This window comes from Bos indicus x Bos taurus, chromosome 4 (assembly GCF_003369695.1).
Source record: "Bos indicus x Bos taurus breed Angus x Brahman F1 hybrid chromosome 4, Bos_hybrid_MaternalHap_v2.0, whole genome shotgun sequence".
Taxonomy (NCBI): domain Eukaryota; kingdom Metazoa; phylum Chordata; class Mammalia; order Artiodactyla; family Bovidae; genus Bos; species Bos indicus x Bos taurus.
Genome location: NC_040079.1, coordinates 27065116 through 27093042, shown reverse-complemented (window position 1 = coordinate 27093042; position 27927 = coordinate 27065116). Strand labels below are relative to the sequence as shown.

The following is a 27927-nucleotide window of genomic DNA, read 5'->3' as shown; positions in this document are numbered from 1 at the left end:
TCCTGGCCGCACCGCGGGTATAAATGGGCCGGGTGGCCCCAGCTCAGAGTTTCGCTGCAAGCTGCGCTTTTAGCTGCAGAGGGGCGTCTGGGTTGACATCTCGTGGGTCGACTTTCTTTCCGACTCCGCGCGACCCGTTATTACAGCAAGCGGGCCGCTCCTGGCCCTTCCTCCTGGAGGTGAGCGGCTTTGTAGGCTTCCCGGCTCCCCGCCCCCATCCCCAGGGCTGCGTGCCCCGCGGGTCTCCTGGCGTTCCCCCGCCTGGGACTGCGCTGTGGAGAGCGTCCCTTCTCGTCCCCACCTGGGGCCCCACTCAGCCACCCCGCCCAGCTTTCTCCAGGGGTGGCCCTAACTAGGATCCGTGTGCCCACCCCATGCTGTGCCCATCCAGAGCACACCGAGCATCTCCTTCCTGTTGCTTGTAGGAACTGCCCGTTTTCTTGCCTGTCCCCCCTAGACTGGAAGGCGCCTGAGGGCCGAGTTCGTGTCTGTAGGGCCTCGAGTGGCCCTAGTGCCATCCGGGGTGCCTAACAAGTTGTGGGTGTTCAGGGCGTACTTGTTAAGTAAGTGAACTTGATATATTTTACTCCGTTAGGATTATTTAGACTTTTTAAAAGTTTATGATTAATTTACACCTGACTGAGATGTGATGGAGATTTCCAGGCAGGTTGCTTTTGCTTTCTCAAGGACATGTTCTTATATTCCTGCAATCGACCCTCCTACCCCCTGCACCCTTACCCCCCAAAAAAGAACTGGGTTTTTACATCAGGAATGTTTGTGGTCCCTGGACTGTGGAACAGGGATTCTCTATACCTGAAAGCAGAAGCAAAAGTTTTAAGGAATGCTCTTGAATTAGTCCAAAAAGCTGAGTCGCTCCACAGCTGGTGGGAGCCATGGCATTTACAGTGTGAATTTACTTGGAGATTCTGCCCTGGCCCCTGCCTCCCTGACTGGCTGGCCACCTGCTTAGCTCTAGGGTCAAGGTCAGAGGCAGGCATATCCAGGAAGGCTGGAGATTAACCGCGGCTCTCTCTTCTCAGGATCCAGAGGCCTTTCAGAAGCAGGAGTCAGCTGTGTTGTTCTACAAAGGAGTGGAATTCTTGAAGCCATGAAGCATATGTTGAACCTCTATCTCTTAGGTGGGGTGATGACCTTGCTCTCCATCTTCATTGGACTGATGGAGTCCCTGGAGGCCTGCTGGAGAGCCTGTCTCCTGGGAGCTCCTGGGCCACCAGAGGTCAGCTTGCCAACACAGAGCCCCCAAGGGCCTTCCAGACCATCCATCCAGAGGGGTGTGATAAGACCTCCTTCCACTGTTTATAACCTTGGAACAGTGTCCAAAATACCGCCAACTCTACCAGTTCCTGGGCAGGCAAGCTCCACATCAGTGTTATCAGAGAACTAACTGTTACTAGGCCCTCGAAGAACCTCATCTGGATACTCCTTGTTCTGGAAAAAGCCTGTTTAATCACAGATCTTAGTGGGTGGCCTGTGGCTGTGGAATGGAGTGATCTCACTCTCCTCTCCAGTCTGCCCTATGCTTGGCTGTCCTGGGCAGCCTGGCTTTGTCTTCTTTTAGTTGAGGACTTGTGCTGGAACTTCAGCTGTTGGGAGATGGTCTTAGTTTCAATCCTACTTTCTAAGCATCTGCCAAGAATTCTTTTGGACTTGGGTGTCTTATAGTCAGTTTACTTGGTATTCAGCTTTTTTCCCATGAGAGCTCTTCTGTGTGCAGATAACAGTTAAGAGTTGTGTGGGTTGGCTGTAGGAAGGGGGAAGGTGGAGTCTTCTGTGTCCCATTCTCATTTTTACATTTTTTAAAGTTCTTCCTCCAACTTAGCGAGTATGTGTGTGTGTGTATTGGTCTGAAGTGGACAGGGGAATGATAGCACCTGCTTGGGACAAGGGCATTTTGGCCACCTTGTGGCTTAAATAAGTTTTTCTAATGAAATAAGGTTGAATGTATATTTCCACTCCGTGTCTTGTTGACTCCTGCCCTTGAAATTAGTGATAGGGAAGGGTTTTAATGTGCAAATCTGAGGTTTCATATCTTAAAGCATAGGAGCAGAAAAGTATGTAAAACACTTTGTTTAAAACATAAGGTAAATAAACCTTTGAACGTGGAGGCAGGTGCACTTGGGGCTGCCCTGTATCAACCAGTTGTCCCAGCCTGCTGCTAAGTCACTTCAGTCATGTCTGACTCTGTGCGACCCCATAGACGGCAGCCCACCAGGCTCCCCCGTCCCTGGGATTCTCCAGGCAAGAACACTGGAGTGGGTTGCCATTTCCTTCTCCAATGCATGAAAGTGAAAAGTGAAAGGGAAGTCGCTCAGTTGTGTCCGACTCTTCGAGACCCCATGGACTGCAACCCACCAGGCTCCTCCATCCATGGGATTTTCCAAGCAAGAGTACTGGAGTGGGGTGCCATCGCCTTCTCCGTGTCCCAGCCTAGGCCAAGGCTATTAGAGTTTTCTCTTGACTCTATCCATCTCTAAAGAAAAAGAAAAATGGTCCTTTCTGAAAATCCTTCAGCTTCAGTCCCTGGAGAAGACTTGAGTCCAGTAGGCGTTTTCTCTCTGCGTTCTTATCTACTCAATTCTGATTGTTCTCCAGGTCAGCTGGTGAAATGTCTGTGCTTCACTGATGATTGTTTCTGCTCTCCCAGACCTAACAGCTTGGACTTTCCAGAAAAATGGAGATTTTTTTTTCCTTGAATTCCCTCCTTCATCCCCACTCCATATTGAAGCATATTCATTCCTCTGCGTATGGTAATTAACACACTCATCTTGGTACACACACCCTTTTGTATATGGTGAGTCTGATTTACTTTTGCTAAAGGGTAAGAATGGTGCATGGTTGTCCTCTGCTAAATTGGTTTTATTTTCTGAGTGTTCTTTGTTTTTGGCTGTGCTGGGTCTTGGCGGCTGTGCGGGCTCCTTGACGAGAGTGGGGGCTGCTCTCTAGTTGCAGTGCTTGGACTTCTCATACTGCAGTGGCTTCTCTTTTTGGGGAGCACAGGTTTTAGGGCACGTGGGCTTCAGTAGTTGCGGCTCCCAGGCTCTAGATCACATGCTCAATAGTTCTGTGGGCTTAGTTCCTCCTCAGCATGTGGGGTCTTCCTGGATCAGATATCAAACCCATGTCTCCAGCATTGGTAGGCGGGGGGATTCTTTACCACTGAGCCACCAGGGAAGCCCTCTTCCTGAGTGTTCTTAAACTCAAGTGCTACTACCCCAGACTTCCCTGGTGGCTCAGATGGTAAAGAATCTTGAGTTCAATCCCTGGGTTAGGATGATCCCCTAGAGAAGAGAATGGCAACCCACTCCAGTATTCTTGCCTAGAGAATAACATGGACAGAGGAGCCTGGCAACAGTCCATGGGGTCACAAAGAATTGAACACAACTGACTGACTAACACATAGCCCAGAAACCAGTGGTTTGGGCATCACTTTTATTTATTGTGCTGTGGTAATTCTTAGTGCTGTTGGCAAGTATTTCCAGCTTCCCACCTGGGCACATGATAAAAGATTGCTCTCTGGTCTTTCGTGATTGGCTGGGCTTATGTGACGTGTCTTGGTAGCAGAGTACTCTTAGAAATATAGTTGGCTTTTTGTCTCTGATTTCAGGCAGTTTCATGCCATAGCTGCCCTTTTCTAGACATTTTTCTTAGATTTGGTGTCTTTTTTCATTCTTATGCCTTTTCAACTACTTTGGGGCATTTTCATCTTTTGGTTGGAGACCTGCACCTGAAGTCTCTTTCCCAAGCAGTTTAGCTTAATGGAAATGGTTACTGAGTGCCACAAATTAAATAAGGTCTTGACTCTAAAACAATTTAAACTACTCAGGTTTCAACAGAGATGTGATGAGTAGGGTAAAAAACTGTCCCTGTGCCTGGCAGAGGGGTTTCCTTGGTTACTGGATTTTCAGTGTTAAGAACTGGAATGGTTCTGATCAAACCAGAACTGTTACCATAACAACAAAGCTGAGTTTGAGTTTTCTTTTGAGTGATTTTTGTCACTCCAAGCATCTCCATTTTATCTCTTGCCATTTAGGGATGCCCTGGAGGAGGAAATGGCAACTCACAATACCCAAGGTATTGGGATTGCCTGGGAAATCCCATGGACAGGAGCCTGGTAGGGCTGCAGTCCATAGTGTCGCAGTCAGACACGACTGAGCATGCATTTAAGGATGAGAAGCAGTTGCTTCTTGAACCCCTGTGACATCCATAGTCTCTCTTGATCCCTTTACCTTCTTGCAAGCTGGCCAATTCTCTTCTGAACTCATCCTGGGGTGCTTTGTCAGTGACAGCCAACTGTATCCAATTTCTGCTGCTAAAATTCTATTCTCTTGACTCTCCTAGCTTATTAGGTAGATTATTAAAGTATAACATCTAAGTTACTGCAGGCCACAGTTTTACCAAATGTTTTGCTACTGTATAACATGGATTGCTGACCTTCTAGCCTCCAGTAAGATTTCTTTGCTGCCCTCCACATTAGTTATTCATACATATTAAGTGTTGTTTTTTAAATAATATGTAACACCCGCCTCTAGATTCTGATTTCTTTATCAGTCAGAACAAATTAGGTTATACTGCAGCAACCACCCTGAAAACTTTGCAGCTTAAAACAGAGAACAATGGCCTAAGGATGTCTTCCCAAGAAGCAGAATTGAGAGCTAATCAAGAACTATTCCCTTTGCTCCAGGTAAGGGGCTGTCATCACATCTACGCAGTGGAACATCACAGTCACTAGGCTATTGTGTTTTCCATTTGTCCCCACTCCCGTGACTTCATTTATCCTGTCCCTGTTCCACCAAAGTACATTAGATGTGTGGCTGCTACTGCTAAGTCACTTTAGTCGTGTCCGACTCTGTGTGACCCCATAGACAGCAGCCCACCAGGCTCCGCTTTCCCTGGGATTCTCCAGGCAAGAACACTGGAGTGGGTTGCCATTTCCTTCTCCAATGCCTGAAAGTGAAAAGGAAGTCACTCAGTCGTGTCCGACTCTTCACGACCCCATGGATTGCAGCCTACCAGGCTCCTCTGTCCATGGGATTTTCCAGGCAAGAGTACTGGAGTGGGGTGCCATCGCCTTCTCCGAGATGTGTGGCACATGGCTTGTTTTAGTTTATCGTTGTCTAGCTCAAGCCACATCTGAAACTGTCAATAGCAACTATTGTGCATCATGCAGATTCTTGAATTTGAACTTGACGTGACTGAAGGGAATTCTTGGGTTGTTTCCTTTGTGGGGGAACATATAGTAAATGTGTTCTACCTGCAGGAGAAATAGTGAGCTGAAAGGTTGTTGACTAGAAGGGTTATTAGTAGTCATTTGTTCAGTCACTAAGTCATGTACAATTCTTTGTGACCCCATGGACTGCAGCACACAAGCCTTCCCTGTCCTCACTATCTCCTGGAGTTTGCTCAGACTCATTTCCGTTGAGTTGATAATGCCATCCAACCATCTCATCCTCTGTTGCCCCCTTCTCCTCCTAGCCTCTGTCTTTCACAGCATCAGAGTCTTTTCCAATGAATTGGCTCTTCAAATCAGGTGGCCAAAGTATTGGAGCTTCAGCTTCAGCATCAGTCCTTCCAATGTATATTCAAGGTTGATTTCCTTTAGGATTGACTGGTTTGATGTCCTTGCTGTCCCAGGGACTCTCAAGAGTCTTTTCCAGCACCGCAGTTTGAAAGCATCAATTTTGGGGCGCTCAGCCTTCTTTATAGTCCAACTCACACATACGTACATGACTACTGGAAAGGTCATCATTAACATTCCTCAAATATTTCTGCCCTTGCCTTCTAAGCACATGACAGAATCGCACTTTCTGACATCCTTGCGTTGAATGGAGCCATATAATTAGTTCTGGCCAGAAACTTGCGAGTAGAAATGATTTGTGTCGATTCTAGGTTGGTGCATTTAAGCACAGGTTCAGAAACCTCCAAAGCCCTGTTTGCTTCTATCACAGTCACCAGCAGGGCTCTAGATGAATTTGTTCCATTAACGTAGTCCTGGAGTACGGGTCATGGAGCAGAGCCTTCAGCTGATCCCTGCTGAACATGTAACATACACAGAAAAAAACTTTGTCCTTTTTTTTAATACATTGTATTTTATTTATTTATTTGGCTGTGCCAGGTCTTAGCTGTGGTATGTAGGATCTTCAGTTGTAGCATGTGAACTCTTAGTTGCTGCATGTCGGATCTAGTTACCCAACTAGGGATTGGTCCGAGAGAGCAAGAGTCCAAACCACTGGACCACCAGGGAAGTGCCCCTCTGTTGTCTTACGCTACTGCCATGTGGACTTTTTGCTAACTTGGCCTATCCTGATAACATTGCTTATAGTACCTACTGTGTGCTGGATGCCAGGCATCAACTAAAATCTCATCACTACCTATCTCAGATAACATGCAAGATGGAAGGAGGGATGCATGTAAACAATATTTCATGGCTTTACTATAGAATGACATGGCTACATACATAATATGGACAGTGGCTACATAAAGTTATTTATGGACAGGAGACAGATGTTAAGGATCTGAGTTTTATTTTTAATTTCTTTATATTGGTTGTGCCACGTGGCTTGTGGGATCTTAGTTTCCCAACCAGAGATTGAATCCAGGCCCTTGGCAGGGAAAGCTCAGAATGCTAACCACTGGACCACAGGGATGTCCCAGAGGATCTGAATTTTTTAAAAATGAATAGGCTATCTAGTTAAGAAAGAGTTTCCCAGTAGAGCAAATAGTGTGAGTAAGGGCATGGAGCTGAAACTAAGCACATGTTTAGAGAACTGCAACTATTTTAAAATATAGTTGTTAGCTTGAAGCTGTAACTCTAGTGCCATCTACTGGAATGGAATGAAGAGAATGAACTGCTTTAAATGTATGCTTTCTGGGTTTGAAGCACTGCACTCCTAAAGCGTAGGAGAAGTATCAGAATATTAAGGACTAGAAGATACGATCTAGTTTAGCACTGTCCAATAAAGGTATAATACAAGCTGTATATATGATTTAAAATTGTCTAGTAGTCACATGAAAAAGAAAAAAGAAACAGGAAAAGGTATTTTAAATTTTAGCTAACCTAATACATTAAGAATATTTCAATATGTAATCAACATGAAAAGTTATTAATGAGATGTTTTACATTTTTATTTTTGTTCTAAGTGTGTATTTGTATTGGTGAGTATTTTACACTTACAACACACCTGCATTTGGATTAGCCACATTTCAAGCGCTTAGTAATCACGTGTGGCTGGTGGCTACTGTATTGGGTGATGTCTTATCATTTTACCACAGAGGAAACAGAAGGAAACTAAGTAACTTAGATAATGTTGTTGAATTAATTGGTCTCTTCCAGTATGCAGCTCTTTTGTCTACATCATGGGTTTTTTTGTTTGTTTGTTTGTTTTCAAGGACTCTTGAAAGTGCAGTAAAGAAAAATAAGTCAATAATGAGTTTTATCACCCTTGAGGTAATTCTTATGTGGGCACATGTGCTGGGAGCCGGAGAGACATTCCACTTGTGACGAAGGTCATGAGGAAGGAGGCTCGGCATACGCAAAGGCTGGATCGAGCCTCAGGAGTCCCCCTGGATATTCTCGAGCATCTACCCCCAAAAAACCAGAGTCTGCCTACTTTATTGCTTTGTGCTCTCACCTCTGTCTTTACTGGGGGCTGTCCCCTACCACCATCTCGCTCTCTCTGACAAAGAGTTAACTTACAGCTCCAATTAATAAAAGTTCCTAGGCAATTAGCAGTGTTTAAATCCAAACCCCTCAGATGGCTCTCTAACTCGCCTGACAAATTTACCCAGACTCCTACAGCTATGCATACGATTGTTTACAGTCTCCCAGCCTCTAGAGGCACGGGAAGCTTAAGATATTCAAATAGCTTAGAGCCTCTCAGAGAGTTAGAAACTGTCAGAATAAAACTAGTAAAAGATTTCATTGATGAACCAATGCTTGCTGCCAAGTTTTCACATCCCCTGTATTGTATCCTTGAATGTGTATTAATTAATATAGTTGGTATGTAGAAAAAATAAGTAGTGGCCTTGGTGTTAGTAACTTTAGACCCTTAAGGTAATAAATTCTTTCCTTTGTTGTAAACCCATTACACATCCCCCCTATAGGAATGCAATTTTATCTTCGGAAGATGGTGCCAAACCTTAAAATAATTACTCTTAGGGAAAATAAGTCTTTGTTGATAAGTCTTTGTCAAGAGTCATAAAATGTTAATAGGCCTTCTGGCCATAAGATGATGTAAATCACCTAAACCATTTGTATATGATAAATTTGCAGGAAAGAAACCCTGGTTTTTGATAAGGATCAAATACTGCTGACTTTGCATCCCCTATTATCCTCTATGTGTAACTTAGGGTATAAAAGCCCCTGTTGAAAATAAAGCTACGGGCCTTGCTCACCAACGCTTGGTCTCCCCATGTCATTCTTCCCCTCAACTTCCAGCTGAGTCTCCATCTGGAGCACGGATATCCTCTGCGACCATTTATTTGCCTGGGCTTCTAAGACCCACTCAAGAAGGTGTCTAAGGTGGGGCACCTTCCACTATTCGAGAGGGCGCCTGCGGCCTCCATGGTCAGAGCTAACCTGGTGTCATGGGTTATATTGATTTTCTGCGTAAACCAAGCTACTCAGCTTCTTTTCTCCACTGAATTTTCCTACTGAGCTATCCTCATTCTATTACTGTTTATATCTTTGACGAATAAATAAATAAATAGGTCACCGAAGCCGTCTCTCCTTCGAATACCCTGGATCAGCTGGGGCTGGACCCCGGCACACATGTGAGATTTTTTTTCCTAAGCAAACTTAATTGTAACAAAATTTAAAATTATAAAATGGCTATAACTTACAATGCTTGTTTTATGTCCTGCTTTGCACACAAGAGTATTAATAATGCCAACAAACTTGATTTGCTTTATATGGCAAGCCTATACCAACTTGATGACTCAGGATTCATCACTTGAGGGACTTCCCTGGTGGTCCAGTGTTTAAGAATCTGCCTTCCACGGCAGGGGACCTGGGTTCAATCCCTGGTCAGAGAATGGAGGTCCCAAATGCCACAGGGCAACCAAGCCCGTGTGGCACAACTATGGATCCTGTGCTCTTGAGCCTTTGTTCTGCAATAAGAGAAAACCACATGCCCCAACAAAGAGCCCACATGTGGCAATGAAGACCCAGCGCAGCCAAAATAAAAAATAATAAAATATATATTAAAATAGTTTTAAAAAATAAATCACCACTGAGCATTAACTGTCTTTATTACTGTTTTCTTTCTTCTTTTGGATTAACTGAAAATTCTTCAGTGTTGTATTTTACCTCCACTATTGATTTATTAGCTATACCTCTTTTCGTTATTTTTTTAATGGTTTCTCTCTTCTAGGGTTTACAATAGACATCTTCAACTTACTACAGTCTACCTTCAAATGATATTATACCACTCATGTATAATGTCAGAGCCATGCAACAGTACATTTTTATCTCCACACTCTTATTCAATGTGCCATTCTTGTCATATATTTTACTTCTGCATGTGTTCTAAATTTGATGTTACATACTGTTGTAATTTTTTAAACAACTTATTTAAAGAACTCTTAAAATTATATACAATATATATTTTAATATGTATATTTAAAAATTTGCTTCAGTTCAGTTGTCACTCAGTCGTGTCTGACTTTTTGCGACCCCATGAATCACAGCACGCCAGGCCTCCCTGTCCATCACAAACTCCCGGAGTTCACTCAGACTCACGTCCATCGAGTCAGTGATGCCATCCAGCCACCTCATCCTCTGTCATCCCCTTCTCCTCTTGCCCCCAATCCCTCCCAGCATCAGAGTCTTTACTAATGAGTCAGCTCTTCGCATGAGGTGGGCAAAGTATTGGAGTTTCAGCTTCAGTATCATTCCCTCCAAAGAAATCCCAGGGCTGATCTCCTTCAGAATGGATTGGTTGGATCTCCTTGCAGTCCAAGGGACTCTCAAGAGTCTTCTCCAACACCACAGTTCAAAAGCATCAATTCTTCGGTGCTCAACTTTCTTCACAGTCCAACTCTCACATCCATACATGACCACTGGAAAAACCATAGCCTTGACTAGACAGACCTTTGTTCGCAAAGTAATGTCTCTGCTTTTCAATATGCTATCTAGCTTGGTCATAACTTTCCTTCCAAGGAGTAAGCGTCTTTTAATTTCATGGCTGCAGTCACCATCTGCAGTGATTTTGGAGCCCAGAAAAATAAAGTCTGACACTGTTTCCACTGTTTCCCCATCCATTTCCCATGAAGTGATGGGACCAGATGCCATGATCTTCGTTTTCTGAATGTTGAGCTTTAAGCCAACTTTTTCCCTCTCCTCTTTCACTTTCATCAAGAGGCTCTTTAGTTCCTCTTCACTTTCTGCCATAAGGGTGGTGTCATCTGCATATCTGAGGTTATTGATATTTCTCCCGGCAATCTTGATTCCAGCTTGTGTTTCTTCCAGTCCAGCGTTTCTCATGATGTACTCTGCATAGAAGTTAAATAAGCAGGGTGACAGTATACAGCCTTGACGTACTCCTTTTCCTGTTTGGAACCAGTCTGTTGTTCCATGTCCAGTTCTAACTGTTGCTTCCTGACCTGCATCTAGATTTCTCAAGAGGCAGGTCAGGTGGTCTGGTATTCCCATGTCTTTCAGAATCTTACACAGTTTATTGTGATCCACACAGTCAAAGGCTTTGGCATAGTCAAGAAAGCAGAAATAGATGTTTTTCTGGAACTCTCTTGCTTTGTTGATGATCCAGCGGATGTTGGCAATTTGATCTCTGGTTCCTCTGCCTTTTCTAAAACCAGTTTGAACATCTGGAAGTTCACGGTTCACGTATTGCTGAAGCCTGGCGTGGAGAATTTTCAGCATTCCTTTACTAGCGTGTGAGATGAGTGCAATTGTGTGGTAGTTTGAGCACTCTTTGGCATTGCCTTTCTTTGGGATTGGAATGAAAACTGACCTTTTCCAGTCCTGTGGCCACTGCTGAGTTTTCCAAATTTCCTGGCATATTGAGGGTTACATATTTACAATTTCTAGGCTTCTCTGTCCATGCTGAAGTGGGTAGCCATTTCCTTTTCCAGGGGATCTTCCTAACCCAGGGATTAAACCCAGGTCTCTTGAGTTGCAGGTAGATTCTTCAATGTCTGAGCCACCAGGGAAGCCCTATAATATATATTTTAATATGTATATTTTTAAAGTTTAGTTACATACTTACAGTTTGTACTGTTCTTATTCTTTGTATAGATGTAGGTTTACAGTTTCTATTACATTTGGAAAGTTTCCCACCCGTATTTCTTCACATATGTTTTTGTTTTTGTTTTAACCTCAACAAGTAAAGAGTTATGTCTAAGACAGCCCTGACCACGTCCACAACCCTGATCAGACTACTTTTAGAGCTAGTAATGGTTCTTCCAACATGTGGCATACCTTGGCAAACATAGTTGCTTCTCAGCAAATATTTGTAGGGCCATATGTAGGATAATTCTTTAACTTTTTATTTAAAAAGGAAATACATGCTCAAGATAAATAATTTAAGCATATATATATGCATACTGTATATATATAGTACTGTATATAAATGTATATGTATACTGTATATATGTGTATATATACACTGTATATTCTATATATACTATATATTATATATATTATGAATATATATAATATATTCATACTATATATGTACATATTATATATGTATCGGTCAGTTAAGTTCAGTTCATTCGCTCAGTCGTGTCTGACTCTTTGCGACCCCATGAATCGCAGCACTCCAGGCCTCCCTGTCCATCACCAACTCCCAGAGTTCACTCAGACTCACGTCCTTCGAGTCAATGATGCCATCCAGCCATCTCATCCTCTGTCGTCCCCTTCTCCTCCTGCCCCCAATCCCTCCCAGCATCAGAGTCTTTTCCAATGAGTCAACTCTTCGCTTGAGGTGGCCAAAGTACTGGAGTTTCAGCTTTAGCATCATTCCCTCCAAAGAAATCCCAGGGATCGTTATATATAATATATATTATTATATATATTATATATATACACATGATATATATATAATATATAATATACTATATATATAGTATATACTGTATATATATAGTATACTATATATACTATATATATTCAAGCGTATATATGTATACTGTGGAAAATAAGTCCTTTCTTTTCACCACAGTTGCCATTGCCCTACCCCTCCTAACACAACCACATTTTTATCCTCCCAGAAGTTTCTGGGCATGTTCTAACATGTTCATATGGGTATATATTCTTTTAAATTCCTTTTACCCAAGTGGTGGCATATTATATATACTGCTCTGCATCTTGTTTTACCTTAATGTCTTGGTAATCATTCCTTATCAGTATATACAAAGCTACCTATTCTTTCATGGGCTGCAAACCATCACCTTATTATAGATTATGGTTAGGGTTAAGGTTAGGTTTGTATTGTAACGTAACTGCTGCCCTGTTGATGGACATTTAAGTTGTCTCCAGTCTTTGTCACTGCAAACAGTGTTTCAGGGAACATTCTTCCACTTATTTAACACTAGAACTTACTATACAAGTAAGTGAGGTACTCTAGCATAAATGGTCACGCTGATGTTCTTTATGTCGTTTAAATTTTTGGTCTATGCTGCAAACATTGTAAGAGAAGTTTCCTGTTTGTTTTTTGTTTTTTCCTTTTACAAGGAAAGGAGAAACAATGTTACAGAGTGCACTGAGATAAGAAAAGGAAAGTAATAGTCTTGAAGTGTTTGAAGTTTAAATCCCTGGTCTTATAGACTTTGCATCCATAAAAGAGAAGAATTTTCTCTTCTAATGAGTGAGTCTTAAGAAGAAATAAGCTAATCCTGCTTCTGATGTCACAGCTTTGGGAAAACAGTGAGAAGCGGGTTTCCCTCCTAATAGGAGAGGCAGCAGAAGATTCAAGCGCAGTCATGGGTGGACTGCAGCAGTGTGTGTCTTGAGAGTTTAAAAGATAAGAGAACTCACCCGTTGGCCTGTTGAAGCACCAAGTGAGAGCCTGTAGCTGTACAGCCAGCGTCTGAGAGAGGTAACTAATGGCTCATCCCTCCTCAACTTCATGCAACCTGAAGATGCCTTTAAGTGAAAGTTTCATGTCCTGGAACCAGGCAAAGATTGCAGTGGGAGAGGAGTAGTTGGTACCACCACAGTGGGGTGCTGTTAAATGTCTAACCACCAGCTTTCCAAGGGGGCAGTGGAAAGGGGAAATACATATAAGTATACATTTTTTTTCTTTAAAAAAATCTTACTGTATAACGTTTTACTTAATAAAAATTTACTTTAAAGCACACAATTTACAACAATAGACTATACACTATTCTACTGTAACTTTCAGATGCCAGATGATTCTCATAGAAAGCTTTCATGGACTTTTGTCGGATTTTTGTGTTCTTAGCCAACCTGTGTAACTGACAAGTCAGTGTAGTTCTGACATGAATGCTGGCTGATTTTTCCACTTACATTCATGAATAAGGGGAATGTGAAATAACAAAGTTGCCTTTTGGAACTCTATTAAGGATAATGACCAGCACCTTCTTTGCTAATTTAGATAATACCTTTCAAATACTGGAAGATCATTTCCTCAGATTTTTCTTTGTGTCCACAATGTAACAGCTATAGACACTCTTTTAATTGGCATCACTGACATTTTCTTTATCCCTTTAGACAATCACAATGGCAATAAATTAAGGCCAGATTTTAGCACTGGCTGACTTCCATCATGTAAACACCTCCCAGCATGGCTGGTTTCAAGAGAGCAACCACTGTGAACTTTCTGTACACCCTGAGAAGAGAGAAGCAATGGTAGAACGTTATGTATCATTTCTACCAGTAGAAACCAATAACCCCAAGGGAATAAAGAGACATAAAATAGAGTTAAATGATTAAGAAGTGATGAGTTTGGGCATCTATTACCTTGCTTTTTATATAACTTATTTAATATTATCAGTTTATATTATTAAATTTTAAATAATGGCTGTGTTTAACTGGCTCGTTCAAATTCCTAAAAAGATAACAATTGATTTTCTTGATCTTTTCTCTGATGCTCCAGCATACACTGTATCATACTTCCTCGTTCACTCACAGCTTCCAAATAAATAAACCTCTTTGCTTTGTCAATAACCTCATGTTAAAAAAAACATTTTTTTTTTTCATCTCATGAGATGGGGAGGAAAGATTGGGTTGAATTGTGGCCCCCATCCTGACCTCCCCTGGCCTGGTGAAGGCCTGGCATTTGGGTGAACAGGTCATGCATAGAGAGAAAGTTTTTGTGAGAAGCTTCAGAGAGACTCCCTTGCTACTCTGGCAGCTCACAATCAGGCCACAGCCTTGGGAGACTCATTTTCCTTGTGTGTGTGTGAGGAGACTGAGTGAAGAATGGAGGAGGCTGCGTTACTGCTGGTCTGTAGTGAGTAGGAAAGGGGAGAGACACGCCCTGCTCACTGCCAGTCCTTCCTCGCCTCTTGTCTGCCATCCTTTCCTGTTGTTACCCATCACATTCCTTGATGTCATTCCTGCCATTGTGAGCCTGCAGCGTCCCCCACCCCCCAGCCTGGGGGACAGCCCTACATCAGGAGGGGTGGCACTGTGGAGGTGGGGGGAGAAGAGGTCACAACATCACCTTGGAGTTGGGCTGGGTCTGCGTGGAGCCCCAGAGATGTTCCCCAGCCCATTCTTCCCAAGAACCAATGAGTAAAATTCCGGGCCTCCCACCTGAGGTCAGGGAACCAGGCCCTGGAGTGGAACTTGGGGTGGAAGATGGCCTCCTTTGTCAACTGATTCATTCTCCAGAATTCAACTTGTTCTCTGACTCAGTGGTGTTTGAAAGCATCTTTATCCAGGTACCCTTGTGCGCTCAGGGCCCCTTTCCTAACCTCTCCCCCCAACCCCGACCCCTGTACCCCAAAGCCTATTCCCAGGGTTTGGCCCCCAAATGCCACAGCCTTTGAAAGCTGTGGGGAGGAGGAAGAAGCAGGGAAGCAGGTAGAGCCAGAGAAAACAGGAGTGTCTAGATCCCAAGTTCACCTCGGTTTGTGCCTACAGATCACAGGCCTCCCTGCAGGTCAGATGCTTTTGGGAAATAGAGTTATACCTGCAGAAGGAGATAGCAGGACCCGTTTTCCAGGGGTGAGGTGGAGGTCCACAGGCACCTTCTGGGGCCGCCAGTGTATACCGACTGGTTAAAGAGGGTGAAGGCGGCTGTCAGAATCTCTGCTCTGAAACCCAAATTCCTTCTTTCTAGGATGTCTTAAAAACACCCTTGTGTGAGAGCAAGGTCCTGGATAAATTAGCCTTTCCCAGATTCTACTGATCCCCAGAAGAGTAGTAATATGACCCACTCAAGCGAGTGAGTGTGGCCTGAGAAGCATAGAGCCACCAAGAGCACGGGATGGTCATTTCAATCCGTGCTCCCCCACTTTCCTCCAGTGGTCTGGCTGGTGACCCCGCTGTGCTCCGTGGCAGGTATAGCATCACCAGTTTGTCAACAAGCTGTGTGAGGGGCAGGAGATGCAAAGAGAGATGAGATAGTGCCCCTGGCCAAGAAGCTTGTGACTTTGGAGGTTCAACGGACATAATGTGAAATGGTAGTTGTTAAGAAAGCTCTATGTCAGAGGATTTGGACCCGCTGAGCCCTATAGCATGAGCAGAGCAAACGCTCGACATGGGCGGTTGTGGAAGCTTTCCCCGTATTCTGGGAAAGCACATCTTTGAGGTGTTCCTAAGACTTTGGTAAGTGGAAGAGTTGGCAGAGAAAACCTTTCAGGAAGAGGGAAAGGTTTTCAAGCTCTTGGGTGAAGCCAGGAGGCTGGAATGCACAGGGAGGGTCTGCAGTCAGGAATCTATTTGGTGGAGTTGAAAAGTGATGAGGAACCCTGGGAGAGAGGGTGGAAATAATCGTAGGTGGGTGTTGAACTTAATTTGGAGACCGTTTCACAGAGTAGGGAGCCTCTCTCTGATGAGATCCCCCAGGTCTCAGAGAGCTGGTTCATAGCTCGGGGTCTTCCCCATCCCTGAGCTGCCCAGGAGACTCAGACTGTGCCAGGGAGGGGAAAAGCCTGCCTGCTTAAGCTAGCTCTTCAGAGCTAAAAGCTGCCTTGAAATGATCCAGCCCAGAGTTATGCTGCTCCCTCCTTCCCCTCTCCTCAGCATCACCAGTACTACCGTCACTTGCCAAGAAACATCCCCCGCAAACATTAATGTATCACTCTGTGTGTGGGGCCCTCTGTTTTGTAGAACATATGAATTTCATTCCACAACATGGACTTCAAGAAATGTTCCTCTTATTTCTTCTCAAAATCAAAATTCACTTTTCTCAGAGTACCATCTACTAGGCTTGTGGAAACCTACAATTCAGGCATTGCTGGGGCTCTCCCCTGTTGCCCAGATCCTTCACAGGCTGTGAATGGCCTAGATGGTCTTACAGAGTCTGGGACATTGGGATAAGGCTCTCTGGTCTTGGGAACATAGGGGTCATCCCCTTAGATCCTGATCCCCATGGTTCCTTGGACGCTACAGTGATGGTGCTTATCTGCCTGTCCTGGACAGTGAGGTATGGGGGTGTCTCAGCTGAGGCTGCACCCAAGTGCCAGGCTGCCATCTTTCTGTCCTTCCACAGCCCTGAGTGCTGCAAGAGAACAGGTCCTTATTCCTCTCAGGACCCAGCAGCAAGCCAGACTGACCATCATCTTGAGGGAAGCTCCCCAAACCTCTCTCAAGTTGGGCTGCCTGGATCTTCCCCATTCAACAGCTTTTTCCTCATTCCCCTCCCCTTCTGGAACTTTCTTTGCATAATCCCCCTTCCAGATCATTAGAAACCTGTGTGCCTTCTTCTGCCCAAGGACGGAGAAATGAAATGGTGATCAGCTTTGTCTTACCAGCACATCCTTTTAAAGTTAGTCATGCAAAGGACACGAAGGAGGGTGACCGATTTCCTGTTGTCAATGACCTAAAGTCTCTTTGGGGCCCACGGGAAGGATGGATGGCAGGTCATGACCCAGCCCAGTGTGCGAGAACACAGGTGCTCCAAGCCTGTTGCCAAGTTGAAGTGCCATTTTAGCACCTGCAATCTTCCACCCCTGTCTTCTGTTTCTCTCTGACTCCATGTGCCTGGGTCTAACTTCCAGGTCACTAAGCCCGGGAACTGGATGGATGACTGTGAAGGGCCAACCACTGTGATCCTTGGGGTGACCTCGTCCGTACCCTCCTTGCCACTCCCCAACATCCTCCTGATGGCCAACGTCACCTGGCCCCAGGGTCAGTTTTCCACCTGGAGCACACCTGGGAGTGCCCCAGTCATCACCCTCAGCAGGTAAAGGAAGATTTGAGGGAGGTGCTGGAAGGGACTGGGTGAACAACTGAATTGTTTTGCCACTGGTCTCTAGACAAGAAGAAAGGACAGTGTTCTTTAGCTTATAAACTGCGTAGACTTCCTTCGTTCATTTAACAAATATTTATTTAGTGTCTGTATGTACCAAGTGCTGTACTTGGTGCTGGGGTAGAGCACCACTCCCTGTTCTCTTCCTAGTTTTTGAGAATCTTGGCTTCCTTTTGCTTATTTTTTGTTTTGTCAATATAGACTTGGAGATTTTCAAAAGAAAGGTGAGCGATATGAAAGTCAAATAGGATTATGAGATATTGAAATTGAAAAAAAATACTGGATGTAAAATACCAGACCTCCATCCTTCTCCTTATCCTTTCAGCACAGTTACTCAGGATCTAGGGAGAAGGAGACCTGGAGATGGAGTCAGAAAACCTTAGTTCCCGTTCCTACTTAAGAAGATCTAAGCTTGGGCAAATCACTTAGCTTCTCTGAGCCACAGTTTCAAATTCTGTAACAGGGAATTAATACTACTTATCGTTCCTTCATCAAGGGGTTGTTGTGAGGGTTAAATGAGATTGTATACATCAGCCATCAGCCATTGTTATTGGTTTGAGCAGATTCTTTAATAACCAAGGCTCTAGAAATCAGAGAATAGGTTTTAGTGATCATTTCCACCCTCAGACCACAAGCTTTCGCTCTCTGGCATCCCCCAAACAGAGGCAGGAGTCTAATGGGGTTAGCCCAGCAAGGTTCATTAAAACCACTGGGGCCTCTGTCATGGGAATTTCCTGATTGTGCCCAGGATTCTGCCCCTGAAGTACGTGGAACTGCGAATCTATGACCGGCTCCAACGCATCCTAAGGGTTAGGACAGTGACTGAAAAGATCTACTACCTGAGGCTCCACGAAAAATACCCAGAGACCGTGTTTCAGTTCTGGACCCGTTTGGTGAACATTCTGCAGAGAGGTCTGTCCATCACCACCAAAGATCCAAGAATCCGAATCTCTCACTGCCTAGTGCCCAAGTTGCCCTGCCGCTCAGCAGAAACAGTAAGTTTCACCAAGATCCTGCCAAGATCCATAGGGTCAGCTGGGAATTGGAGATATACCGTCTCTGGAGAATGGATGGATGTTAGAGTCTAGCACTGTGTGGGGGTCAGCAGCCTTCTTTTTCAAGTCAGTGATATGCGCACACCACACTGAGGTCTACAGACATTAAAAAGTAATTCTGTTTTCCTAAAAAGCGATAAAGTACTGAACTCACTTAAAAATTGTTTTCTGGGTTTTTTTTTTTTTTTCTCTGTTATAAAGGAATAATGTTCACTGAAGAAAAATCAGAAAATTACAGAAAAATCACCCCCACTCCTCTCTAGCCCTAAGCAATCATTTGGAACATTTTGGCATATATTCTTCTAGTCTTTCATCTTAATTTTTAATTTATATCCTTGAGGACATTACATATATAAATATATTTCTCAATTTTGCTTTTTTTTTCCAGTTTAGATTATATCATATATCATAAGCATTTCCCATTTCTTTCAAAAGCCCTTTGTACACATCATTTTGATAATTTCATGCTATTCAGTTGTATGAATGAGTTAAAATTTACTTCACCATTCCTCTAATATATCAGACATTCAGAGTAATTCCTAACTTTTCATTATTGTAACTGATGCTAAAACAAGCATATATGTATTGTCCACATTTCTGATGGCTTTCCCAGAATAGATTTAGAAGCAGAATTCAAAGGGTATGAATGTTTTTAAGGCTCTCAATACATATTGTCAGAGAATTTCCAGGAAATTCATACCAAATTATACTCTCTCTAATAATACGAGTGACTGTGTCACTGTATCCTTATTACAATTGAGAAGTGTAAATTTTCCTTGTCTAATATGACAGGTTAAAAAAAAAGTGGCAGCTCTTTGATTGTCAATGAATTTGAACGCCGACTTTTTTTTTTTTGCACTATCTTTTGCGTTCTTTAGCCATTTTTCTGTTGGCAACTTTGCATTTTTCTAAGTTGATTTATAAAACAGAGCTTTTTATATGTCAGGAACTTTAAGCCTTTAATCATGGGTTTTTGCAAATATTTGTTCTAAGGATTTGGTTTTCCCTTTTAGTTTATTTAAGGGTTTTTTTTCCCCCTTTTTCTTTTGACATACAGAAGGCTTTCCCAGTACCCGCTTAGGGTAGAAGCATAAGAAGGAAAAGCATGATAGATTAGATAGCCTTAAAACTCCAGATTTCAATATCTAAACACTTGCTTCATCGCATTTAAGTGATATGCTTTAGGTACTTGGTCACTGACTTCGAAGTCAGCCCTTACAGCTCTGCTGCTCTCGTTCATAAGGATCAGACCTTGGCTCTAGGCAGAGTAGCCAAAGCAGTCCATTAGGGAGAGGAGATCCTGCTAGGGGCCCTGCTTTGGGTCTGATGATTCCAGGGCTTAACATTTAAGGAACAGTTCCCGGGACTAGGCTGGAAGACACAAGTGAATTTCTTCAAGGTTCTGGCCTGAGGAGGCCAAGAGCAATTGGAGATCAGACCCTGTCATCTGACTGTCAATTTCTCCATCCAGTCTGAAAGCAGCCTGCCGTCATCCTCCCGGCCCAGTGAGAGCTCCATGCTGTTGGCCGCCGAGCAGAACAGTGACCGTTTCTTGAACCTCTCAGGAACTTCCCAGCTCACAGTGCACAGGTGGGTCCTCCATGAAGGCTGCCCTGGCTTCCCTTTCCCACAGCCTAGAGTCATGGTGGGGTGGAGGGTCAGTGACACCCTCTGCCTACCCATCTCAGTTCCTTCTCTTCACTTTAGACTTCTACATGTAATGTTTCCGCTTCATTTTATTATAAGCCTGTTCTTGGAAACAGGCTCTGTGGCTGCTTGATCTAAATATTCCCTAGGCAAACCCCAGTGTTTTCACATGGAAGATGTTCATATGAACATCCTATGAACATATGTTCACTCCTAAAAGGAGTGAGGATGAATAGGTTAATTCAAAGAAGGGTGATAATTGCAGACTCATGGAGTTAGATGTTGACAGTCCCAGCTCGCAAGGGTCCCTTGGGTAAGACAATCCTGAGGCCTCTTTGCCTCACTTATCTATTCTGTAAAATGGGCAGAATAGACATTAACCCATAGAGGAGACTACTGCTGGCTCCAAAGCTTTACTATCTACTAAGTCACTGTGTTAGATTCTTTCTGTAACAAGTGATAGAAAAACCAACACAAGATCATGCAGTCAATACATTGAACAAGTACAACTTGGAGGGCATCATCAAAATGCAAAAATTTGTTCTTCCTTTTATAATTTTTTTTTCAGTGGGAGAAGTCTTCCTCTTGCTCCTGAGTAAAAGCTGGTCTCTGGGCAGGCCCCCTAAGCATATATGGGCTCCTTCTTAGAATATAAAAAGGCCCTTTGGTCCCTTTAAACTGCAAAAGCAGCCTCAATTCTGGAATTAAAACATCCAGTGCCTGAAAATTATCAAAATTCTGAAGTGGCCACATCACCCCCCTGCAGTCAGCATGGCCTTATATTAGGATGGCCCTTCTTTGTGGGGACTGGGTTGTCACTCCTTTCCTTCAGGTCTCTGATTTGATTTTATTTTTGAAGATTTTTCTAAAATATAATTTTTATTTATTTACTTTTGTTTGTGCTGAGTCTTTGTTGTTGCACAGTGGCTTTCTCTAGTTGTCGTGCTCAGGCTTCTCATTGTGGTGGCTTCTCGTTGTGAAGCATGGCCTCTAGGTGCATGGGCTCCAGTAGTTGCGGTTCATGGGCTTAGTTGCTCCATGCCATGTGGAATCTTCCCGGACCAGGAATTTTATCCACTGTACCACCAGGGAAGTCAGTCCCTACGTTTTTGTTTTTTTTTTTTGATGTAGACTATTTTTAAGGTCTTTATTGAATTTGTTACAATATTGCATCTGTTGTTTATGCTCTGGCTTTTTGGCCTTGAGGCATCTTAGTTCCCTGACCAGGGATCAAAACTGCATCCCCTACATTAGAAGGTAGAGTCTTAATCACTGGACCACAGGGGAAGCCCCTTGGTTCTTGATTTTGAAACTGACTTTTTCTCTTAGGAACTTCCTTGGGTTATTTGAAATCCCCTACTTATCACCCCTCAGGCTTCCCCAGTGGCTCAGAGGTAAAGAATCCACCTGTGATGCAGGAGACACAGGTTCCATCCCTGGGTTGGGAAGATCCCCCGGAGGAGGGCATGGCAACCCACTCCAGTATTCTTGCCTGGAGAATCCCCATAGACAGAGAAGCCTGGCAGTCTACAGTCCATAGGATCGCAAAGAGTCAGACAGACTGAAGCAACTTAACATGCACCATACACTTAACACCCCTCACCCCAAGGCAAGCCCCCCTCCTCCCCCTCCAGGCCCTGGATCTGCAGGCATCCGTGCCCTCCAGGCACTAGCTGTCAGTGTCCCCTCCCCTTTAAGGGAGTCAGGCAGGGTTCACAGTGGCTCTAGGCTGGCTCTCTCCCTGGTACAGTTCACATCTGATCCTCAGGAAAATGACTGGCCACTGGACGGAGGACTGTGCCTCCTGGACACAGATGCACACAGATCCTCATCACTCCATCATCAAAGAAACCCACTCTCCCATTTCTCCCACCCTCGGTGCTCCCTGGGCAGGAATTGTGCCCCCAACTACTGAATTTCCCAGACCCTGGGGACCACAGCTCAAGGGCTCTGGGTGGTTGCAGGAAGCCTCTCTCCTTCAGCCGGGGTGGGACGAGGCAGCAGCTCTGTACAAAGGACTTGCCACACATCCTCTGTCTCAGTGCTCCCACAGCCTCGCTCTGGGGTCCCAGTGCTGGTCACACCAGGCCAGTTCTCCCAGGCCATTTGTTGTTGTTCAGCTGCTCAGTTGTGTCCCACTCTCCGCGCCCCCGCCATGGACTGCAGCACACCACACCTCTCTGTCCTTCACCAGCTCCCAGGTAATGATACACCTTTATATGTACTCAGCAGTCTTTTTTTTTTTTCTGACTTCAAGATTGTTTTCTTGAATTATAATATTAAAATTTCCTCTTAAGGTGTGCTCACTATATGTGGGTTGGATCATCTTTGCTATCTAATTGCCTGCCACTTTCTTATTTCTGAAACTCAAGGAGAGGACTTTTGCTCTCCTCTTTCTCTTAAGGCATTAGCTGCTTTGTTCATTTTCGTGTTCCTTCATTTTGGAAGTAATTTTTGTTTCTTTAGAAATGTCTAATCCTTTTCTCAATTTTGCCACCGCATTTATAAATCTTTAACTTCTGGCTGACTTGGCTCTTTCATATATGCTCTGTCATTGTCTTCATTGTGAGCTCATTTTGAAATGCTGGGTTGCAGTTTTCATTTGTTTAGCAGGCACATCTTTTTAGCGTGCATTCGTTGTCTGTAAGGAGTTAAGATGCTTCATAGCCTCTTTCTTCCTGAGATAATTTTGTATAATCTTGGATTATGATCCATTTCTGATGCTTGTTTTTATGCAAAACGGTTTTCCTAAACCTTTTGGAGTGAGGGGTTGGTCAAGATAGCTGTCTGGTTTGGGCTCAGAGCGCCCTCTTGTATTGCTTTTGTGAAGTGTTTATGGACTTAAGCTTTTTAGGATTCCCATGCTGTGTTCCTATTTTTAGCTGATTTTTCTCTTTCCTTTCCTTCTATTGTTCCTGTCCTACTCAATTTGGATTCCATTTCTGGAGTCCATGTCCTGCAAGGGAGAGCGTTCTGGTGGTTTTGCGAGTTCTTAAGGCACGTACTTCAACAGCCTCTTCAGACTGTGCCACAGACCCCTTGCACTTACTTCCCCAGTTTCCTTCTTTCCAAATTGGCTGGTTGCACTTTCTCCTGAGAAGCTGCAGGCAATGTAGAAGCCCTCCTGTTTACAGGCACGTCAGATGCCCTGTTGCTTCTCTCTGCTGTCTCTCACATAGATACTGACCCTCTGGGCCTTGGGGCTACCTGTAGCTGTAATATTTTATCTGAGCTTTTCTCAAACAGGCCTATATCTGTGGGATTCATGTTGGCCTAAATTGGAGGGGCAGGGTTTGACCCCACAGAACCCTTGTAAGTTTGCTTCTGTTAGATGCCTCAGAGAGATTAATGGCTCAGAAGAAATTTTTTATATTAGTTTATCAGCTTGGAAGTTATTGGACCCTGTATCATTTCAGAGCTCAAACCAGTATTGGGACAGTCCCTAGGATAAGGATTTTTAACAGAGACTTTTGTTTTGATCCAAGTTGGTATAGTTGACCCAGAATCCCTGTTGGCTTTGACACTGGATGGATTTCTTTCTGGTATTCCCCTGCCCCTTTAAATTAATTAATTAATTTTTGACTGCACAGGGTCTTCACTGCTACACACCCAAGCTTTCTCTAGTTGCAGAGAGTAGGGCCTACTCTCTAACTGTAGTGCAGGAGCTTTTCATTGTGATGGCTTATTTTGCCATGGAGCACAGGCTTAGTAGCATGTGGAATCTTCCCAGACCAGGGATTGAACCTGTGTCCCCTGCATCAGCAGGTGTATTCTTAACCACTGGATCACCAGGGAAGTCCTTGGTATCCCCTTTTGTCAAGAAGGTGGCTTTGAAAGTCCTGGACTTATGCAAATATCTTGACCGGTATTGTATTCGTGACCTCCGAAGAAGAGAATTTAGCTTAAGAACCAGGGCCAAGGCTTCAGGCACTCAGAGCTTCATGTGGCAGAAGTTTTATTACAGTGGAAAAGGGACAGAGAAAGCTTCTGATATAGACATCAGAAGGAGGATGGAGAGTGCCCCACTCACTAGTCTTATCAAGGCTTTATATACTTTTTCAGTTGGTTAGTAACCAAAAGGGAAGAGCCCCTGGAGAAGGGCATGGCAACCCACTCCAGTTTTCTTTCCTGGAGAAACCCCATGGACAGAGGAACCTGGGGGGCTAAAGTCCATGGGGTCACAAACAGTCAGACATGAATGAGTGATTAACAATTTCACTTTTCCCTTTGGGCTTCCCTGGTGGCTCAGATAGTAAAGTGTCTGCCTGCAATGCGGGAGACCCTGGTTCGATCCCTGGGTCAGGAAGATCCCCTGGGGAAAGAAATGGCAACCCACTCCAGTACTCTTGTCTGGAAAATTCCATGGATGGAGGAGCCTGGTGGGCTACAGTCTCTGGGGTCCCAAAGAGTCGGACTGAGCAACTTCACTTTCTTTCACTAAGAGTAGGTCTTACCACAACATAGGAACAATGTTTCCTAACAATAGGAAAGTTTTACCAGACCTACTCCCACAACATAAGATAACAAGATTAGACAGAAGGTTCCTGTTAAGAAAGAGAAACATGTCCTCAAGCAAGATACATTGTTGTTACATAATCATTAGTACAGAGCTTAAGGAAAAACATACCCCTCAGAAAGATGTGTTGTTTTGTGTAATCATTAGCTCTGGGTTTAAAGAAAGTTAGTCTTACAAGAAATAGATTGTTTCCATTAGAACTCACAGTTTAAAAAAAAATGTCTCATGTGACTAAGATAAAGCAATATAGAAAAAAAAGTTTGTTCCCTTCTCCTCCTTGAGGGCTTCAGACTTCTTATCAACCTATCTAAGAATTAACTCTCTCAAGTTAATGTCCCAGGAGCTGGGTCCTAATACTTAACCTCCTGGCCCACATGGCCATAAATACCCAAGGCCTGGACTTCCCTTGATCCACTGGTTAAGAATCCACCTCCAATGCAGGGGACATGAGTTCAATCCCTGGTCCAGGAGGATTCCACATGCCACAGAGCAACCAAATCCATGCACACTAGAGCCTGTGCTCTGCAACAAGAGAAGCCACTACAATGAGAAAGCCAGGCATGCTCAGCTAGAGAGTAGCCCCACTCCCCACAACTAGAGAAGCCTGCTCAGCAACAAAGACTCAGCAGAGCCAAAACAAATGCATAATAAGCCCAGGGCCTGGGTCACCAAGACTGGCCGGTCCCTCAGGCGGCCCAGCTTTAACTCGTACCTCACTGATCTTTAATTTTTGGTCCCAGGGATTTTTACTTTAGTTTTCATACATGTAATGATACATTTAAAATTATGTGGATTATATTTTATCTAGCAGTTCTAGGTGTTTCGTGGCAAAGACATTTTTAGATTATTAGTCCATATTACCTGTCTGTGGCTAAATAACCCTAAAATTATTTTCATTGGAAAAAAAATTCATCATGCTTCTCTCTGAATTCTGTTTGTTATTTTTAACTTTCTTTTTGGTGTCTTTTCACTTCAACCCAGATCTGGGTTGAAGGTATCTGTGCTGGAAAAAACATAATTAACAGTTTTAAAATTCGATTCTTACCAATGCTTTCTTTTTCTTCTGTTGCTTTCAATATTCCTGGGCTACTCCAGAAACACCAACAGTGCCACTGAAATAGAGACTTTCAACTGCAAGGACAACACATCCTCGCCAGCGTCATCCCCCGTCATTTCGAATATACCCATGAGAGCCGCCTTGAGCCACAGTCTCTGGGAACAAGAGAATGCCGATGAGTACCACATACAGGCTCCTGTAGCCAGTTCCTTAGGAGAGAACTTTTGGGGACCCTAACACCTAGCCCGAACAGGGTGGTCTTCAGTGCACTTGTTACAAACTTCTATAGGGCAGTTTTCCTATTGTGGCCCAAATGACCCTGGGAGAGGTAAGATGGTGTTTATAACAAGATGCTTCTGCACGTCCATCAATAAACCTCCAGATGAGTCCAATTGTAGGTTGTGCTATGGAAGGGAGGGCGGGGCCCTAGGCTGGAGAAGGACTAATTAGGAGCAATGGCTCACTCCTGGGGAAACAAGTGGGAAAAATGTGTTTTGTTTGCTCAATTGAAACCGCAAAGCAGCCAAGCAAAGCCCAAAAAGCCAGTCTCAAGGAAAGGGCCTGGGGAGAAATCCAATTCCCTCCTATAAGGAAGAGGTCGGAGGAACAGAGACAGGGCTGCTACAAGCCCAAAATGAAAGAAATCCTGAGACTGATGGCGACTGACTGGGAGATATTTTTGTGTTGCCCCACTTACCCCAAGCAAGAATGTGTGTCTTCCTGCCCCCATACCGTATGTTAAGTGTAAAGCTATGAATGTTACCAAAAGGTATGCATGGGGGGTCTGGCTCCTTGCTGCTCAAAAGCCAATGAGCAGGCCAGGTTGGTGGAAAGGAAAGTTTGCTTCATTTTAGAGGCCTGCCACTTGGCGGGGAGAGTGGTGGACATCTGTCCAAAGGCAGACTCCCCGCCCCTGATAAGCAGGGGTAAGAGCATTTATAGACAGTCTGGGGCAGGGGGCCTACATGCAGAAATAGCATAGTCATTTCTAACAGTCATCTTCAAATTGGTCATCGGTGGTCTGAACAGCATCATCTTGGTTGTTTTAGGTACAGTTAATCTTCATTTCCAGGGTGCACTTGTTCCCAATTCTTTGTGGTCAGTTCTCAGAATTGTGGTAGCTCATGTCCTGGGTACAGTCTGGTCATCATGTGGTTAACTTTTCCACCCGGGATTTTAGTCTCTATAAGAGAGCTCACAGGATATGCCTCAGAATATTATCTATAGCCCTTGAGAAAGAACTAAAGGTCCTTGACCATGCTTAATGACTATAGTATTATTGTTTAGTCTCCTTAGACTGTTTTCCTTTGTTTCAGCATTTCTCACTTCTCTGATTAAACTTATTCTTTGACTACAGTTTTCCACAGGCAAAAGGCAGGCAGAGGACATGATGGGGGTTGGGGGCGGCAGCAAGGACCATATGGTTCTGTTCCATTTCATGAAGGCTCATCTTAGCCATGCAGACTTTGGTTGCTAATGAAGACTGGGCTTCTGGTAAGGAAGCTGGTGATCACTCATCACTGGAAGTCCTAATCAATTTGACTCTTCCAACCCAGCACCTAATGAAAGTCACCTGGAAGACACACTGTAGATCAGGGATGGGGCAGGAGCCTTGGCCAACATCTGGGCAAATGGGGAATATTGACTTGGGAAATACCACATCAACATTCAGTAAGCATCTATCAAGCTCCTGCTAGGTGCCAGACGCTGCACTCAGCGCTGGGTATATTACTGAGAACAAGACAGAAGGACATGATACTCAACTTAGGGAGCAAATGGGAGAGCCACTGAGCCCTGTTTTGGAGACACAAGAACACCATTCAGGTGGACATGATGTTTGAGTCACCCGGTTTGCAAGTCAAAGCTTGGAAGACCTGCTTCCATGTAGTTCACATTGTGTGTAATAGAGTGCTGCTGCTGCTGCTGCTAAGTCACTTCAGTCGTGTCCGACCCTGTGCGACCCCATAGATGGCAGCCCATCAGGCTCCGCCGTCCCTGGGATTCTCCAGGCAAGAACACTGGAGTGGGTTGCCATTTCCTTCTCCAATGCATGAAAGTGAAAAGTGAAAGTGAAGTCCCTCAGTTATGTCCGACTCTTAGGGACCCCAGGGACTGCAGCCCACCAGGCTCCCCCGCCCATGGGATTTCCCAGGCAAGAGGACTGGAGAGGGGTGCCATCGCCTTCTCCGCATAATGGAGTGAGAGAGGCAGAAAGAGCATGAGTGCCCTCCC

General features: G+C 44.2%; 1 protein-coding gene across 6 annotated transcripts; it reads left to right on the top strand.

The window, feature by feature from the left end:
- Window positions 1-26328, top strand: FAM71F2 (family with sequence similarity 71 member F2). Of its 6 annotated transcripts, none has more exons than XM_027539072.1 (6): window positions 1-179; window positions 1041-1237; window positions 17170-17354; window positions 18169-18415; window positions 19947-20065; window positions 25734-26328. In XM_027539072.1, exons 2-6 carry the CDS (start codon window positions 1109-1111, stop codon window positions 25930-25932), a joined length of 879 nt encoding a protein of 292 aa, XP_027394873.1. In that variant the 5' UTR covers window positions 1-179; window positions 1041-1108; the 3' UTR covers window positions 25933-26328. The 6 variants fall into 6 exon arrangements, 4 of the variants coding, with proteins under 4 accessions (XP_027394873.1, XP_027394874.1, XP_027394875.1 ...); XM_027539073.1 differs by having other exon boundaries at window positions 1041-2812; XM_027539074.1 differs by lacking the exon at window positions 1-179 and having other exon boundaries at window positions 1067-1139.
- Window positions 26329-27927: the final 1599 nt, after the last annotated feature.

What these genes read in the sequence shown, in the direction of transcription:
- FAM71F2 (XM_027539075.1), top strand. Translation starts at nt 14,734, where the DNA reads ATGAGTAAAATTCCGGGCCTCCCACCTGAGGTCAGGGAACCAGGCCCT. An exon ending in CCAGTCATCACCCTCAGCAG is followed by an intron (nt 17,355 to 18,168) that starts GTAAAGGAAGAT and finishes GATTGTGCCCAG; the next exon opens with GATTCTGCCCCTGAAGTACG. An exon ending in TCCCAGCTCACAGTGCACAG is followed by an intron (nt 20,066 to 25,733) that starts GTGGGTCCTCCA and finishes GGGCTACTCCAG; the next exon opens with AAACACCAACAGTGCCACTG.